This window comes from Trachurus japonicus, chromosome 24 (genome assembly GCF_045865225.1).
Source record: "Trachurus japonicus isolate A0001 chromosome 24, Traja_1.0".
NCBI classification, from domain to species: domain Eukaryota; kingdom Metazoa; phylum Chordata; class Actinopteri; order Carangiformes; family Carangidae; genus Trachurus; species Trachurus japonicus.
Window position 1 is genome coordinate 26,941,803 of NC_140930.1, and position 17,854 is coordinate 26,959,656.

Here is a 17,854-nt window from a genome sequence, read left to right on the forward strand (position 1 = left end):
ATACTATGTTTTTATTCCTTAAATAGGGAATTCACATGCAGAGATCATCACCTCTTTTTCAGACGTTAGTCTGACCCCCTCCGGCTAAATTGCTCATTAACCATAATCAATAACGCCTTTTGATTCTGAAAAGCTTTAGCCAGACTACTTTAAATAACTCGCAACTTCATCTCACACTGACACATCAATATTTTTCTCTTCATTTACCATCGCTTTAAGTAAAACATGGCAGGATTTTGTCATCTTATGTGTGAGTTCTTGGAGACGGAGGTGAAATCTCCCTGTTTGCCACTATCCACAAGTGCCTTTATGACTACTTATTCAACACATTACACACTATGCCATCATAAGCAACTCGGACCACTGCTTTCAGCTAGGCAAAAGCATGATGAATGACAGGTCGCGTCTGAGCCGTGCCAAGTAACACAACTCAAAATACATGATACGGAACCATCCAATACTACTGTAGAGCATATCTGTCAGTCTGGCAGAGCTCTCCAAAACAGGGACCACACACTCTTTATTAGAGCCAGTAAAATGTCCCAAAGACGTGGCTCGACTGTGCTTTCTGCCCAGCTACCATGAACAATAGTAGGATTGTGCTGCTCCTCTCTTTTTCTTTTTGTAAAGCCCATTATTTTTTCTAGCATTTGTTATTCTCACTAAAACTACAGGCTGGCTCCACGAGTGGGCCACAGCGTCTCAGAACCGGGGCCTGCTCAGGCCAGGAAAAACCCGGCGGAGCCAGACGAATAAAAAGCCAAAGCGACGACGCCGTGCGGCTCCCAATCTGGTTCCTGTCAGGGGGACATCAAGGGAACACCCGCAACGCAATCTCCAAAAGTCTCCCCTTCCTTCTTCTCCCTCCCTGCTTCTCTCCCACCATCCCTCCCCACCCTTCAAGCGATACGTCTTACAGATGACTGAACCATCGCCAAATGCTCCAAAAATGCTTTTTTTTCTCCTCCATCTCTCTTTTTCCCCCTCTCGTGTCTGTATGTTTGGAGCCAGCCCACATGGATTGGGATCAATTTAGGATGAAATGATAATTACCCTGTCAGTTTCAATTCCGATGTGATGAAGTGAGAAACAGGAAATGTAATAAACATAAATGGAATCTCAAGCGCTTTTGATTGGGAGCGGAATTGAATCAGACTCCACAAACTTGGTTGAATTGTCAATTCCGTGCCATCCCCGCTGAGAGACAGTTATGCATTTATGCCTCGTCTCACAGCAAAATGCTGGATGAAGCATATTGCTGCAGATAATTACCGAATTCCACATTCAATACCGAGAGACTATATGCCTGTTACTGTTTAGTTTGGAGCTTCATACATAAGAAATGATCCGTGTCACATCTTTCCAGAGGGAAACTCAGGAGCCTTTCCCTCACTCCAAAACCCTCAGCAGAAGCCACATATCTCAGTATATTTGATCGCCACATCCAGCACCTGAACCAAAGTGAGTTTGTCGTTTTAGAGCATATTTGGCGTTGGGAGATCAGTGATAGTGAGCGGCTCACGGTAGCCAGCTCTAACCCTGTCATGTTGGCTGTTCCACAGCTGATGTATGGAGCTGATTCCTGGCGGGCCGCGCTGCGTTGCCTGGATTTGTTTAACCCGGCAGATCAACCTTCAGACAGGAGCATGTGTGCAGGTAATGGCTGCCAGATGAGGTGAGGCCAGCTCTTAGAGGCCTGGTGGATGCTGCAGAAGAGGAACGAAAAAAGCACACACACACATGCATATACAAACAAGCACATAGCCCCAGGAGCTGTTATGAAAGACAACAACAAATGTGCAAATAAAAAAGTCAATATTTAAAAGCATCACAGCCCCCTTCTTATGTAGGTGGTTCATTGAGAGTTTAAGTTTTTGGATTTTCAAACATGTTGATATAAAGCTGAAACTAATTCTAGGCTCCATTTGCTGGTGTGATATGAGTGTGGCCGTAAGCCAAGCCTCGGCGTATACCAACGGTTGCCAAATTTTATCCGGACACTGGCGGGCAGTGAGGAGCGAGCGGACACGGGGTTGCCAGGCGGCGTCTGGACATCGGTCTGCCCTGACCAACCACAGTCTAGCAGGATGAACGGCCCCCTGTAATGAGGATACACCAGAACTAATAGGTCTTTTCCAGCTTGCATATTCATGCACAAAGCAAACAAATAAATGTCAAAGATTAAACACGACAGGGGCATCTTTGGCGTGTGCCACGACCACCCCGGAGGCCGCAAGGGCCCTGAATGACGAACGTAGCCGACAACCACTCAAACAAAAATAAACAAAAACAACAGCCTCTTACAGGGGATGTAAATAATTAATTGTGCATATGTTTTAGAGCTAATACCCTCAATAAATGCATCTTCAGCAGGGAAGATTTTGAAAAATGTCTGAGCTGTAGATGTTGGCAATTTTATAATTTGCAATTATAGTGTCTGATTTCATCTCTTTCACACTGTTTTACAGTGTGGCTTTCAGGGGCAAGCTAAAAGTAATTCTTTCCCCCAAACGTCATCATGTTCTAAACTGGTCAACGTGACCGTAAATTAATTTGTTCCCCTCACTGTTCAGACAGTGAACTTGAGCAGTAAATTTCCAAGAGTAAGCTCGGAAAGGATGAAGAAAATCTATCTTACAAGCAATTATTAGTCAGTGTGCCTCCTTTGATGGGTCACATAAATTGAAGTAACTGTTACACAGACCGTCTTTTTCCCTCAACCTAGTGATTAAAGATCCTTGAGCGAAGCAGCTCAGGAAAGACACAGCGAACAGCAAGGGAGGTTAAGATGTAGAGGGAAAAAACAGAAAAAGAGGGAAGTGTACCACCCTGGCTCATGAGGCCGCTTTTACGAGCTGGCCTCTTGTAATTAAAAAAAATGAACGGTGAAGCTGATATTTCACTTGACCTTCTGTGTGAGCAGTCGTTGGGCAAGGGTCCGCCAGGGGATCTCCTGCAGTCTAATTTATAACGGCAACCCACCAAGCAGCAGCAACGAGAACAAACTAGACCCAGGGGTTTGATAAAGAAGCTTGGCGATGAAAAGACCTCCGCTACCAGCAGCCACCCTCCCGCCTGCATAAGCCAGAGAGCCGAGGGGGAGGCAAGCCAAACTCTGCACCTGGTCTCCGCAGAGTCCGCCAAGTCTCTTTCCTGTTCCTGTTTCCTGTTATGACGTGTTTTTTTTTTTTTTAATTAGTCTTTTTTTTTTCTTTAACTTTTTTTCTCTCCAGCCATGGAGGTTGGAGCAGGTAAAGGGGGCTTTCAAGCATTGAAGCCACCTGGGACAGCAGGTTGAGCAGAGCTCACGGGGAGTTGTGCTCTGGAACATGTCTGCAGGCAAATGACTTAACTGATTAGTCGGGCCAGCCTCTCACCTGGCAACCACAATATCACCAGCTGACAGTATAACAGAGCCACCACTCTCACTAAGAATATGTGAAACATTGTTATTGTTTCCTGATTTTATGAATATAATCTTGTACGTATAATGATGGGTGATTTAACTGAATTATGTTTTCCATTTTCGTGGACGTTATTACAAAGACATCATAAATTAAAAGCTATCTGAAGACTATACAACATTACAATATGAGATTATTCATACATAAATGAAAAATGTTTTGTGTCTCAGCTGGTCCTCTTCACTCTTGCAGTATGACATTAAAATGTATGTTATGTAAAAATTTAATAGTTTAAGAAAACTAGATTTAGTTTTTATTTCTTAATATTAGAACTTAAACATTAATTTGGGAGTGACTGGATGTTTTTACTTGGCAGATCAACCCTTTTCCTACATTTAGATACATCGTTCCTTTTTTTGTTTATATCATTAAATATAGTCATTTAATATTTGATCATAATAATTTTCTAATATCCTCTTTTGCATATCATCATCTTTTGTTTTCCGGCCTCCTTTGTTTTTAACTGCTTTGAAACTACAAACTACAAACTTAAATGAGTTTGTTACAACATAACAGTTTATTTTATTTGCAGCTGAAAGTAACTCAGTACATTTACTCTTTGTATTTGTTTTCTGGGGAGAATATTTGTAATAGCACCTATGGTAGTTAGTGGCTGTAAATTGTGAATTAAAGACTCATACATGCAAAACATATATTCAGTTAATAAAATAATAATTTGCTCAAGATTCAACTGCCCAGTAGTTTGTAAAACCACAACACTAGAATGTTTCTTACATTAACAAATATCCTGTAATTGATATTACATTACATTACATATATAATTTTGATACCTTAAGCACATTTAACTAAGAATATTTTATGAATTCAGAAGTCTGTGCTTGTAATAGAATACATTTTTTGTGGATTTTTACTACTTTTAGTGAAATAATCTACACATCACTGATCAGTACTGTGATGCACAATTATTTTTTGTTTACTCATGAATCCCTTTGCCTGGGCTGTGAGTAAAGGCCCATGGTTGAACACTGGGTGGCACTGTGCAGGCTGATGCTGATGGCTTGACAGCGGCAGAGCAACAAAGCTTAAAGATAGAGAAAGTGTAGCAGCCAGTCTAACTGGTGGTCCTCTCTCTCTCTCTCTGCCTCGCCATCCTCCTGCATCAGCACAATGCTGGCTCAGAGCTGGGCAATATTGAGCCATAAGTAAATATGAAACCCTGTTTCTATGACGGTAGACTGAAGTACACAAAGATCTGGAATGAAAACATTTTGGAAGAAATATCCCCCCCAGAAAACGTACTCACATTTCAGCAGAAGTGTACATAATAATTAGTCTGACCACTCTTTTCCTCCTCTCTCTTCCTCTTGTCCTTATCCTCCTCCGCTCCTGCCTCCTCCATAAGACAGAAATAGATGGTTAGATTCCCATGCAGGGTGGCTCTGGTTTTTATTCAGGATGTACTTTCACTGCATTTTCCCCAAGTGCTGCATTTATAATTCTAATCAAAAATTTATAGAATATTCCACATCATGTAGAGCTGTGCATCTTTTTGTTTCTCAACAACTAGGACATGCGTATGTGACTACTTCTAAACATCAGCCTGTGTGTGTGTGTGTGTGTGTGTATGTGTGTGTGTGTGTGTGTGTGTGTGTGTGTGTGTGTGTGTGCGTTCCTAATAGTATCACTTATTAGAAAGGCTGCTTATTATTGAATGGGCTCTCTGTGAGGTTTCCGAGGCAGGAGGACATCTATTAGGAGGTTAGCAAAACACTATCAGCTAATACGACCTGTAATTACACCAGCAGTGAGGAAACGCAGCGAGCTAACACCAGTATGGAAACAATCTGACAATGCAAACACTGCAGCTAAGCCACCACGTGTGTGTATGTACATTTGTAAGCTTGTGTACGGGTGAATGAGTGCACGTATGTGTGTGCGTGGACGGAGGCCTCCTTGCGCAGATTGTGGGTGTGCAAACTGTCAAACTGGAGTGGGTGGGTGGGAGTGGAGGGAGCACATCTGGAGGGAATTTATTGTATAATTCAGTCTATTATTGCTGCGGTCGGTGCTTAAGGAGCACGCACACAATTACCGTCCACTCTGCAAGGCTACAAGTGGCCTCTGGCCTAAACTAATAAACTGTGGAGGAGGGTGGAGAGAGGAGAATTCATTTGAGGTTATCATCATCACACTCCTCTCTGCTACCTCTCACACTGACACTTAACAGAGTTTACAATAAATCAGTGAAGAACACCGACTGTTCAGACCAGATCATGGCAGAGTTCAATTTGATTCTTCCTATCAAGGTTTGAAATTGTTACAACAGCACATTGTTTGTGAGCTTTGTTGACCTCAAGGACAAGTGTGAAAAATACTCTTTTTTTCACACTCATTTATTTTTAACAAAAAAATACAAAAAGGAAAAGCATCAGTATGCACAAAGTGATGGGGTAGAAGCAATATTCAAATCAGCCAACCCAACCCCTCATTAAAAAAAAGTAAAAAAAAGAAAAGAGAAAAAAAAGTACAGGATTATGAGCAGAAAACTGAAAAGTAAAATGTGTTTAAGTGTTAAAAATATTCAAGTTGTCATGGGGGAACTCACAGTGTTACATGTACATGTTTTCTTCAAGAGATCATTATATTATAGTTTTTTTATGTCAAATATCTAATAGTACAGTGGTTTAGCATGAATTATTGTAACTAACAAATGTCAGTTATCAGTTGTCTGGATCAGTATTGTCTTGTCAAAAAAAAAGAAGGAAAAAATCCATCACAGTTTGTGAAATGAAGTGAGAATAATCCAAACAGTCCAATAAAGCCCATGGAAGGGCTGGATGATATGAACGTCTCCAGCAATCCCTCATGGATAAGTGTCATGGCTAATGGATGGATGGACTGATATGAAAGGACTTGTGATTTTTCTCATGCAGTGTGAGCGTCAACACCCTAACTTATCTTGAAACGGTTCCGAGTCATTGATGAGCACATCATAACCTCCTACATCTCTCAGTTTTCCCAGCAGCTTTAATGAGCAGGGCAGTGAGTAACAAGCAGGCAACAGATGTGACAGAACAAGAGGGCAACAGCTGCCATCCCAGTGTTTCACCCGCTCACAAGAATGTATCTGAACATTTTAAGATGAAGTAATATGCCTTGATATACATTACCGTCTGATTATATCAAAAATATTTTTTTAACTAATTATTATTCTTTTTAACTCTAACCCTAACCCAAATTACGATTTAAAAACACCACAGACAATCTTAAATCACTGTATTCTATACTTTCACTTTCTCAAATATAAATTGAGTTCAAATAAAATGCAACATTATAAATTCTGAGCTGGCGCATCTTGATTGACACGGGTTGCCAGAAATGTATGATGTCAAAATGGGGTCACGGGCCAAAAAAGGTTAGGAACCACTGGATTATATACTAAAACTGAGAATATTCAGCAAAATGATTAAAAATGACTCAAATGATCAGTCCACTATCCCAATATTTTAATTCCACTTACTATTTCAACTTTAGTTGTTTGAACTGCACATATGATTGCTCCATATTCACCATTACAATTCAGCTCATTATGTGAATGCATTTTGCAGCTCTCATGTTTCATGTGAAACGCTCTGCGTGTCGCGTTAAGGAGGTGCATGAGCGAGGCAAGTCTATTGGTTTATGAGGTGATGTCTTTTCATATACATTAGTCCGTATCATAAAAATGGTCTGAAATAAAACCCACTTCGTCTTTTCCATTTCAGCAGCTTCTAGGAATAGACTGGTGAGGCGTCTAGGATAAAGACTTTACCAGGGGAAAAATCTGCTCAGGCCAGTATCTGGCTCAGGCAGCCCTGAATGACCCGCAGTGTGTGTGTGTGTGTGTGTGTGTGTGTGTGTGTGTGATGTGTGTGATTTAGGAGCTCCTAACAGCGCTGGCGAGGAGCTCGTAACCCAGAACAATAAAGCGTTTCCCCTCCAAGCCTCCCGGTGGTGACCTCTGCTAAAAGTTAAAGGTTCAACTAGCTACACGTGTCAGGGTTGTGACCTTTCACCCGTTCGGCAAGAGAAAGGTCCCCTGCTCTTTTTCCTGCCCTTTCCTTTCCTTTTCGCCCACTATCTCTTGTTTCCTGCTGCTTTCTTTCCCCACTAATAACCCCCCTGCACACACCACCTCTTTCCTCCTCACACCGCATCATAATCCTCTGTCTTTCTGTCAGGTTTGGACCCTTTACTTACTGATGCATTAACTTTCTGTTTCAAATGCTTGTGTTTCTTTCAGTGTGATCAAATATGTATTCAGCTCCCTATTTTGGCCAGGCAGACTTCCAGTGGTGCATTCTGCAGCCTGACAAATTACTGCTTGCTTCGCTTCACAAGAAATTGCAAATGCACAATGCTTAGACGCACACGTCATGGGTTATGCATAATGTTTTGTTGCTCTCCACCTCAGTTCATAGGAACTACCTGACCCACCCTGTTTCCTATTTATTTCAATTTTCTCCGTCTGTGCAGGTTATCAGTCCAATGTCCTGGTAATGGATTGAAGCAGTGGTTCCACTCTTTGGGAAATATGCTTATGCGCTTTCTTGCCAAGATTTAGATGAGAAAATTGATACCACTCTCACGTCCGTATGTTAAATATTGAGGTACAGCCAGCGGTTTGTTAGTATTGCTTAGCATACCGACTGGAAACCAAAGCTCATTAATTAACACGTTATATCTCGCTCGCTTCATCTGTTGATTTTTTTTTTCTTCAAGTGTAAAAACGATACACGGTGGTTTTACGGTGGCTTACAGGCAGGGCTGTTGCTCGGAGTTAACTTCCAGTGCTAAGCTGAGCTATTTGGCTGCTGGCTGTATAGCCTTATATTTACCATACAGATATGACAGTTGCACTGATCTTCTCATCCAAGTCCAAAAATTTCCAATTATTCCTCCAAGCTGCCAAATGACGTCAAGCTAATGTCCGTGGCTCCCTTTTCTTTTAGCGAGACCTTGACAGAAAGCCAGCCAGTCAGTCACAGACGGCAGATAGATAGATCTGATTATTTCAATGCTACTACAGTTACTTGGATTTTTTCAGCTCCCGTTGCACAATACAACCACAGTGGCTCCACAGCGAGGTGTTAAGTCTGCCGGGTCCCCAAGACACACTACAGTATTTACCAATATTGAAATAGCTTAGGATGAAGTGAGTATTGAATCAGGAATGTGCTTGTGGCAGATCTCCACCCCTGATAATATAGGGTGTTTTTCTCCCCAAGCGGTTTTGCCCACTTGTTTTTCTCTGTGTTTTTTCTTCCTTTGCAATGCTCTGTCACTCTTCCAGTAAATGTGTATCTGCGTGTGTATCTATGTGTGTGTGTGTGTGTGTGTGTGTGTGTGTGTGTGTGTGTGTGTGTGTGTTAGGGAGGCTTGTTTTTATTCCGGTTGCTGTCTGGGTTTGTCGTTATACTATCTTTACAAGCCATGGGTAGTGAGCTGGAATGTAAAGTTGCACATGTCCAAAGAACACAATAAGGTCTGCTGGTTGCTTCGTATGCGCAACCTCTGGGCCATGAGTATTTTTGAATGAATGTGTTTGGCTTCTTTGTGTAGTTACCATAAAAAAATGGTTAGCCTCTGTGGCTTGTTGTGGTAAATATCTACAGTTTGTGTGCTTCTGCATTCAACCATCACTCTGTTTCCGCAACTCGTTTTATGCTAAAAAACAAAACAAAACAGTATGAATTAGGAATTTATTAAGAAACTAAGCTAATATAATTATAAAGTAATTATGATGATACCAGTATAAATAAGATGTAGTGATGTTCTTTAAGTGCTGAGATAAAGCTGAGTGTGGGGTGAATGACTTTGTGGGTTATTCAGTAGTGAGAGAGGTAATGCTCAAAAATTATTATGAGGAGCAGCAAAGAAAAAGCGATTTTGACAGGCTGTCATGACGTAAAAAGACACACTCTAGAATATCAAAGCACTGGAGGCACTTCAGAGGGAGATTAAACATGCAAACTGAACAGACAGCGTGTGTGTCCGTCTTACTATGGTTAGGTTTGCTTCATTCATTTAGTACTGTGCTTCAGAATACGGTAGTCCAAAATGATACCCTTTTCTTTTGTCTGTCCCAGTGTGCAATTTACACAGCTTGGTGATTTGGTCAGTGGGAGACCACACGATGAAGGGCGATAGACCACAGACCGAGTGGCAAAAGGACAGGAAATATCAGATGAAATGTGCAATGAAGTGGATGAGGTCACCCACACGCAGCAACCAAAAATCAAGAGACTCGCAGCCTCAGAATTAAAGATAATCATTTCTGTGACCTACAACACTGAAAAACTTATACTAGTTTTTTTTTCCCCTCCTCAAAGTGAGCCTGGGTGTACATTAATTTAAGCTGAGTGTAGAGAGACCACATAAGAGGAGGATACAAACAGAAGCCAATTAGAAAACGTTGGGAAAAAAACGACAAGAAAATAAATGTCACGAAACAGCTGCGGTCACCACTTGTGCGACAGTTAACAGGCTTTCATAAAAGGGGGAAGAGAAGAAACACTTTACATATCTTGACAAGTACAAGGGGATGTGGAGCAGTCACCACCACGCATTCCTCTTTTAGTTGGCTCTCTGTTTTTATTTTAGCTTTTTCTGTCACTTAAAAGGATCAGGGTGTCTTTGTTCTCTGGGTCGCATGGAAAAGCGTATCTGGGTGTAATTGTGAGTTTTCTTCATTTAGATGATTGGGTGATTCAGGGGGATCGATACAGAGGATCGGAGAGCACCTGTATCAAAAGATAGGATCTAACCTCCTTGTAATCCTGAGACTTGTCTGTGTGCAGTATGGACTGAAATATTAGATAGATTGCCATACAATATCCATGGTCCCCAGAGGATGAATCAGATTTTTCCTCTAGCACCATCAGCTGGTCAAAACAGAATCAGAATCAGAATCAGAATTGGATTTATTGGCCAAGTATGCTGCATATACATACAAGGAATTTGATGTATGGTTTCCGGTTTGCATAGCTCTCTGATGTTCACATAAAAGACGTACAACAACTGAACAATAAGATGAGAATAATAGGAAAAAGAATAAAAATATTTAAATAAATAAAGTCAAGTGGCCAGATTGTACTGTACAGTCACATGCAGTGCAAATAGACAATGAGGTAGTGCCATGGAAATAAATGATAAATTCTGGATAGATATTTGTGTGAGTTATGAATGATATGTACTGTACAATGTATGGTTTACATATATAAACGGGTTTTCACCTTTCCACTGAAACTTATCTCAACATTGACAGTACAAGATCTGTTGGCTCTCTATTCTTTTTAGAAATGTCTGGTCCTCAGACAGTGAAGACTCTGGTGATCATTCTGACATTTGTGGTTTTCAACGAACCACTTGATGTGGTGAAATTTAGTACTTTCGTGCTCCACCTAGGTTGAATTTTAATTGTTACCTTCAGTGATCCCTCGACTTTCCGTCTAGTGCTGTCGTCAGATGGTCTGAGATCAAGGTCCTCTTGTTTACTATCTCTCTTAGTCAAGATTCATCATACAGATTTAAACTGTATCAATGTGTAGACTTAATATAATGAATAATATATGCACAGACAACAAGATTGGATGTTTTTCATTGGGTATGTGCACCATGTGTGTGTGGTGTGTTGTGTGCTTCTGAGCTGGAACTGAATTAAGTTCTATTACATTATTCTGATTCTGATATTTTAGTCACTTGATGGGAGGGGGAGGGAGTTAGAGGTTTTATTCCCTTTTTACTTCAGTTTATCTCCCCAATTATTGGTTTTATTTTGTTATTTATGTTCCAAGTTTCATATTGTGTTTGCATGGTTTGCATTTCTGATATAACACTTGGTAATGCTATATTTGATATTTGAAATGAGGCAATGTATCAAATAAAGTTGTATTACTGGTACACTGTTTGCTTCACAATAAAATAAACATATTACAGGTTTTACAGTACAGGTGGGTTAAAGTCGGACGCCTGACTGGTCTACACCTCATTTCTGACAATCTATTCAACTGAAATTTTTTTAAGTATATTTTTTGGGGCTTTTTCATGCCTTTGTTTGACAGCACAGTCGATAGAGACAGGAAATGGGGAGGCAGAGAGAGGGGGAATGACACGCAGGAAAGGGCCGTCCGATGCGGGATGCGAACCGGGGCCGCCTGCACAAGGACTACAGCCTCAACACATGGGGTGCCTGCTTAACCCACTGCGCCACTCGGCACCAAATACCCACCCAGCTCCAAACACCGGTAAAATATGGTACTCAGGGTCAATCATGTTTGGCATTCTTGTCTCTATTGTATGAGCTGCTGTTATTCAGTTTCAGGCTTGAGTGAAAATTTACTTCGGCTGTGGCTGTGTTCTAGGGTACCCAGATGAGAATGGGTGAAATTCTGAATGGGGGGGGGTTGTCATCACAAAAGCTCTTTTGCTGCTGTTCATCAATGTTTCATTGTGAGTTTTCTTCATTTAGAAGACTGGATGATTCAGGGGGGCCGATAGAGAGGACCAGAGAGCACCTGCACTCACCCAAGACCACTGTATCAAAAGATAGAATCTAACCTCCTTGTAATCCTGAGAATGTGTCTGTATTTATCTTTTAGAGCAGCAGTAGCAGTATGGACTGATATATTAGATGGACCAGCCTCCATGTCAACAACGAATGAAAATTATTATATTATCAATTCACACCACTGCTGTTCAGAATTTAAAAACTAAAATAGCCATAATTCATGTAGGAACAGCTGCAGTCAGTGTGTAGCCGGGAGCTGACTGCAGGACGACTCAACCACCACGATCCGTTTTTAATGTTTTATCAGGCAATAACTACTCCAGACTCTGCCCTAGTGTAATTTTTGGGACCATTACAGCAGGATTTGGGATTTGGGACAACTGCTTGTCTAGTGTGTTAGCAAAAATGTCTGGAAAGATGTTTGAAAGTTGAGACCAACATTTGTGTGTGGTGGTCATTGTCAATCTTCGCAGTCAAACTAGACTAAGATGTGGTACTTTCTGGTACGGGTGACTCTAAATCTTGTTCAACTTCCATCTATTGTCTATACCAATTGTCTGTGCAGGGTTCTAGGGGGAGGCTGGAGGTAATCCCAGCTGACATAGGGCGAAGGCCTACTGTAGACAGGTGGTCAGTCTATCACAGTGGCGGCTGGTGGTCAAATTAGTTGGGTGGGCTAATAAATAAATTATAGGCTACTCATTAAATGGTTAACACAGCAGTAGCTAAAAGTTAGGGTTATCCCATCTCACAAAAGTAGGCCTATAGCAACTAACTAGGCCTACACACTGCATTAAGTAGAAGGGTCTAGTCCAAAAAAAAAATAAAAAATAAAAAAATAAAACACTTAACCTGGTTATCTCACACATACGTACACACAGTCTCTCTCTCTCTCACCCCCCCCCCCCACACACACAGTCTCTCTGTCTCTCACGCGCGCACACACACGCACGCACGCACGCACGCACGCACACACACACACACCCGACGATATTGCTCAATTAAAAAAAAAAGAAAAAAGAAGACGATATATGCAGCTCATATCGACGGCCTTTCTGGTCTGTTATCGCCATGTCATTTAAGGCTGGTGCTCCCGGTGAGTTTAGAAACAAGATTCTCCACTTCGTTCATGTTAGCAAAGACAGTTTAGAGCAGTAAAGTAATGCTACCTGTGATGCTAGCGCCTAGCGCCGCTGTTTCTGTCTTCTCCCTCCCACAACAACACAACTTTCTCCGGTTCCTGTCATTGGTCTGAAAACAGCGGTGTTGGGCTAAATGAAATTAGCCCCAATGACAAGTAAACCAAGGGGGCGGGACATGACGCCTGTCAATCACTGACCCTGCGTCAGCCCACTGCTGATTGGTCAGAACCGATCGGCCTGTGGGCTGAATGAAATTAGCCCAAACAGTCGGTAAATGGCGAGGGCGGGACAGGGCACCTGTCAATCATCCACAGTCGGAAAATGAATGAGAGCAGACTCGGTGAGCTCGGGCTGATTAAAATTAGCCCATTTAGAGATATCCTGTGTTTTTCTTGAAACTATTTAATATTGTTGCCAGTTCCGATTTTTATTAAGACTTAGAACAATCTTTTGTATGTTATTTAGAGAATATTTTTTCCTCATCTTTTGTTGTGTAATGCAGGGAGGGCTTAGCCCCACTAGCCCATTGATACCAGCCGTCACTGGTCTATCACATCGACATCTAGAGATAAACAACCTCAATCTATTGTGATTGTCTTTGGACTGTAGGAGGAAGCTGGAGAACCCGGAGAGAATCCATGCAGGCGCAGGAAGAACATACTCCACCCAGAAAGGACTCAAGATCAGGGACTGAACCCAGAACCTTCTACCAAAAGGTGAGAGTGCTAACCACCGCCCACAAAGATTGTTCACACGGCTAACATTATACGTAGCATTGTCGTTGTGAACATGTTAGCATACTGGTATTAACATTTAGCTCATCGGTGCAGCATAACCTGAGAGAGACACTACAGGAGCTGTGTCCCAATTCAGCATCCTTCAGAAGCGGCATTTGAAGGCTGATTACATAACAGCATTGCGACCAGGTCTGTCCAGTGTTGCCAACTTGGCGACTTTCTCGCTAAATCTGGCGACTTTCCAAACCCTCTTGGCGATTTTTTTTGTCAAAAGTGACTAGCGACAAATCTAGCGACTTTTTCCCGGTGTTGTGACAAACATTTCTGGTTTGGAGACCCCGATGTGAAAGTACGTTATCACTCACCGGTGGTCAGCCTCACAGTAGTGTCAGTCCCTGCTGCAGATCCCCCCTCGCACCCCCACCCCTGACATCGTGATGACGTCATTTAGCGGCTTCTAGCGACTTTTAGGACAGCCAATAGCAAGTTTACTTACTGAGGAGATGGCAACACTGGGCCTGTCCCAGTTCGAAGGTTCCTCCAAATGCTGCAGACAAATCTGGCCTTCCTTTGCCAGTTCTAGGATGATGCACCACACCTTATCCTCAATGGCCTCCCGTAACCCAAGATTCTTTGCGCGCCGTTGTTATTAGCCACCTAGCATGCTAGCTTTTGAGCGCCCTGGTAGCCCCGCTCTTCTCTGCTGGCCACACAGCGGAGGTGAGGAGCTGAGTAGCAGTTGTGTAAAGAAAGTAAGTGTAAAGAAAGTGCCTCTTTCAAATGTTTAAGGTTGATTACATTCGGACACAATCAGGAAATGCTCTGAAGGCTAGACCGCTCCATTTACCAACGGTTGACACAGCCGTTGGAGGTCCCTCTGTAGGCTGGGTCTGAAGGCTGCAGCTGCTGATATATAGAATGTGTGGCCCATCTTGTCATTGTCAAGCTTAGAGCATTATACATGTTCCTGTGCAATCTTAGCCTAACCCACATGGAGCAAGCGGTCATCAGTAAGATGGTTATGGTGTGTAAACCCCAGCTGTTGTCGCTTTTCAAAGGTTAAATGCTGTGTGTGGCAGAAAAACCCTCCAAATTCAATCACTCAGAATCTTACTCTGTCAGAACCCATAAACAGTGGCTCCACGATTACCAACAATTACAGAGTAAACTTCCATCTACTGTTACCAAATGATTTTTTTTTGTGTTTTAAGGGGCCTTATAAATGAATCTGTGTAAAGAGTTGTTTGTTTTTTCATTGGCTCCACAATCTTTTAATCCCGGAGCACTTCAAAGTATTTACAGGAACAAGCCATAACAGGATCAGCCTCTGAACAAGGCAGGAGATCAAAGTGAGGGGCTGCTGCTGACATAAATATGGAAATAATATGACTCAGTGGGAACACGGGGTGTAACAGAGACTAGATTGGCAGACAACAGAGAAAAGATTGGTAGACACTCAAGAGAGGAAGAGACTTGGTTTTAAGGCGACGCTGATTTTGTACATTTCTTCTTTGTCTAACTCAATCATTTAATTCAGAGGGTTTTTTTTCTCTTTTCATTATTCCCCAGGAGCAATTTGTCTCACAGTTTCAGATTTTTTTCCTTGACCCAGACTTAGCATGGTAGGGGATTCAAACCAGAAGGCTCCCTCTGTTGAGTGAGTTATTCCGTTTTATACAAAAACACTAAAAATAACAGACAACAAAACCATGTGGCAGGAACTTGGCTGATTTATTTGTATGCAGGTAGTCAGAAACTTGTTAACAAACCATGATGCATTGGCAAACAGCACTCCATCTCCCCCAAACTCAGGGAAAACAGTAGCTCACAGCGTTCTGCTGACGAAACACTGCACATGACTCGTGTTAATTTTCATAACCTTTGGAACAGGAAATGTTGACTTTTAAAATCAACCAAAGTTCTGAGGAGTTGCTGACAAAAACAAAACACTTCTTTTTTTAACCTCTCGCCAGCCAAAAGTACACACAGACGTTAACACACGTGGATACCTTTGACGTGTTCTGTACTTTTACACAACTTTCATCCCTTCCAAGTCCTCTATGTTCAGCCTAGATTAAGTGGCATACGACACTACAACTCAGCTCATAGTGTATGATTCTCCATTTTGGACTCTTGTTCCCAAAAAGGCCATCAGACGGCCTGATGTGGGTCACAGATTTGTTTGTCACAGTTGAGAAAGTCTTCAAAATGCGCGTGTTGTTTCCAAAGACTATACAAGCCTTTTTAATTATAGGCTTTTCTTGAGACCAAGTGGACTGATGCCTGCGAGCTACTGCAGTCAGACAAATAAAGAGCAGTTCCACACTCACACATGACGTACTGCACTTACTAAAGGGCATATCCACAACCTTTTTTAACCTGCTATGCTTCCGGGCAATCCTTATTTTGCAGAATCTCTTGCATCTGTGCAGCCAACACTTGCTTCTATTCATATCTTCTTTCATGTTTCTATCATGTTTGGTCAAGAAGCTCTCAGTTTGATCACTTGAGGCCAGCTTTGTCTAAAGTGCATGACACTCATCGGTCTGATCTTGTTTTGTACGCAGTTCCCTGTTTGAGAAGTGTTTGGCGAGCTTGCATATTGAGAGTTAATGTCTCAGCTCAGCTCTGTTTCTGTTTGTGTGTTTGGCAGTATCAGTAAGCTGTGAGGCTGCTGGCTGTTTTATTGCTCTCCTGTAGATCTGCTTATGGGCATCATGTGCTGCAAAATTCTGCTCTTTATTAATTCTGAATTACATTCTTTTACTTTCTCTTTTATCTTCAAACGTATTTATGAGGTTATAGCCTGAGTGCAAGCTCACATCTCTAGCGGTTGTTATATTTGGATGTAAATGTGTCTTGCAGACAGCCCATTCACATAATCATTTCCCTGTAATGTATTATTGGTTTCATGGGAAATTCAACAAAGCTTTTGTCACACACCATTGGTAGGCACATTCACATTTTCATTGTTAGTACTGACTGAGCCGGCCATTGGAGAATATTTAAACTCAAAGTAACAGATACATTCGTCAGTTTAATTCACCAATTCCAATCTGGTCCAAACTGCTGAGCTGCTGTTACACATTCATCTGTTGCTGCAGTACACTCAGCTGCAGGCCTTGCCAACCTAAACGTTGTATGCACTGATCAGTAGTCAGTTAAGGCTCATCAACACAACATAAATTTAATGAGATGACATGGTCTCCTTCAAGTTAATACTTTTGTGCTGGAAAGCTGACTCAACTGCAAGGTAAGAGTCACTGGGAGTAAGTAATTAATCAAATGAATATAATAATTTATCATTTAAAGGTTATAGCTACAACTTTTTCATCAAAAGGATACATTTTTCAAAAATAATGCATACACAGAACATCTAGAGGGGTGCAGAATAAAAGTATTAATTTTACTGAATTTTTTAAAAATAGTATATAAATAATTGTTTAATAAATTTTGACGGGTCCAAAATATATAAATATTTACATCTGGTACGTTGATACGTTGGCAATGTCGGCATGGAATGATCTCTGTGGCATTAGAAGCATTAGAACGTTGATGTCACGTTAGGTGGAGCTCAGGGGGGGGCCAGATCCTCTGTGGAGTAGTCTCGCTCGCCAGACCCTCCTCCAGAGAAGAAGGAGAGTCTGGCTGGTCCACCTATGATTCTGCGATCAGAGAAAAAAACACTCCGCCGTTTGGAATTCTTTCAACCAGTCATAATCGTTGTGATCGGCGTTGTAGCAACGGTGTGCTTGCAAAATATTGCCGGTTGGAAACTGGATTTCGGTCCGCGGTGTAACGACGGTCGGCAACCGTTGACGGATATTTATTCTTTTGTTCGGTTTAACGGCGGTTGACAACCGCTGACGGATATTTCTTCTTCTGTTCAGTTCAAGTCACGGATGTATAATAGATCCATGGTTCGGCTCCTGTTGTTTGTTGATGTTTCCCTTTACCGGGCGGACTGTGAAAGCTGCAGCACAGAGGCGAGACTTCCGCTGG

The 17,854-nt window shown here is 41.9% G+C and overlaps 1 protein-coding gene across 1 annotated transcript in view; it reads left to right on the forward strand.

The window, feature by feature from the left end:
• Positions 1–372: 372 nt before the first annotated feature.
• runx2b (RUNX family transcription factor 2b) overlaps positions 373–17,854 on the forward strand; it is an 89,932-nt gene continuing 72,450 nt past the window's right edge. The window contains exon 1 of the mRNA XM_085770889.1: positions 373–1,656. Within this exon, the coding sequence (XP_085627015.1) occupies positions 1,545–1,656 (112 nt within the window). The 5' untranslated portion in view covers positions 373–1,544. The remainder of the gene's footprint in view (positions 1,657–17,854) is intronic.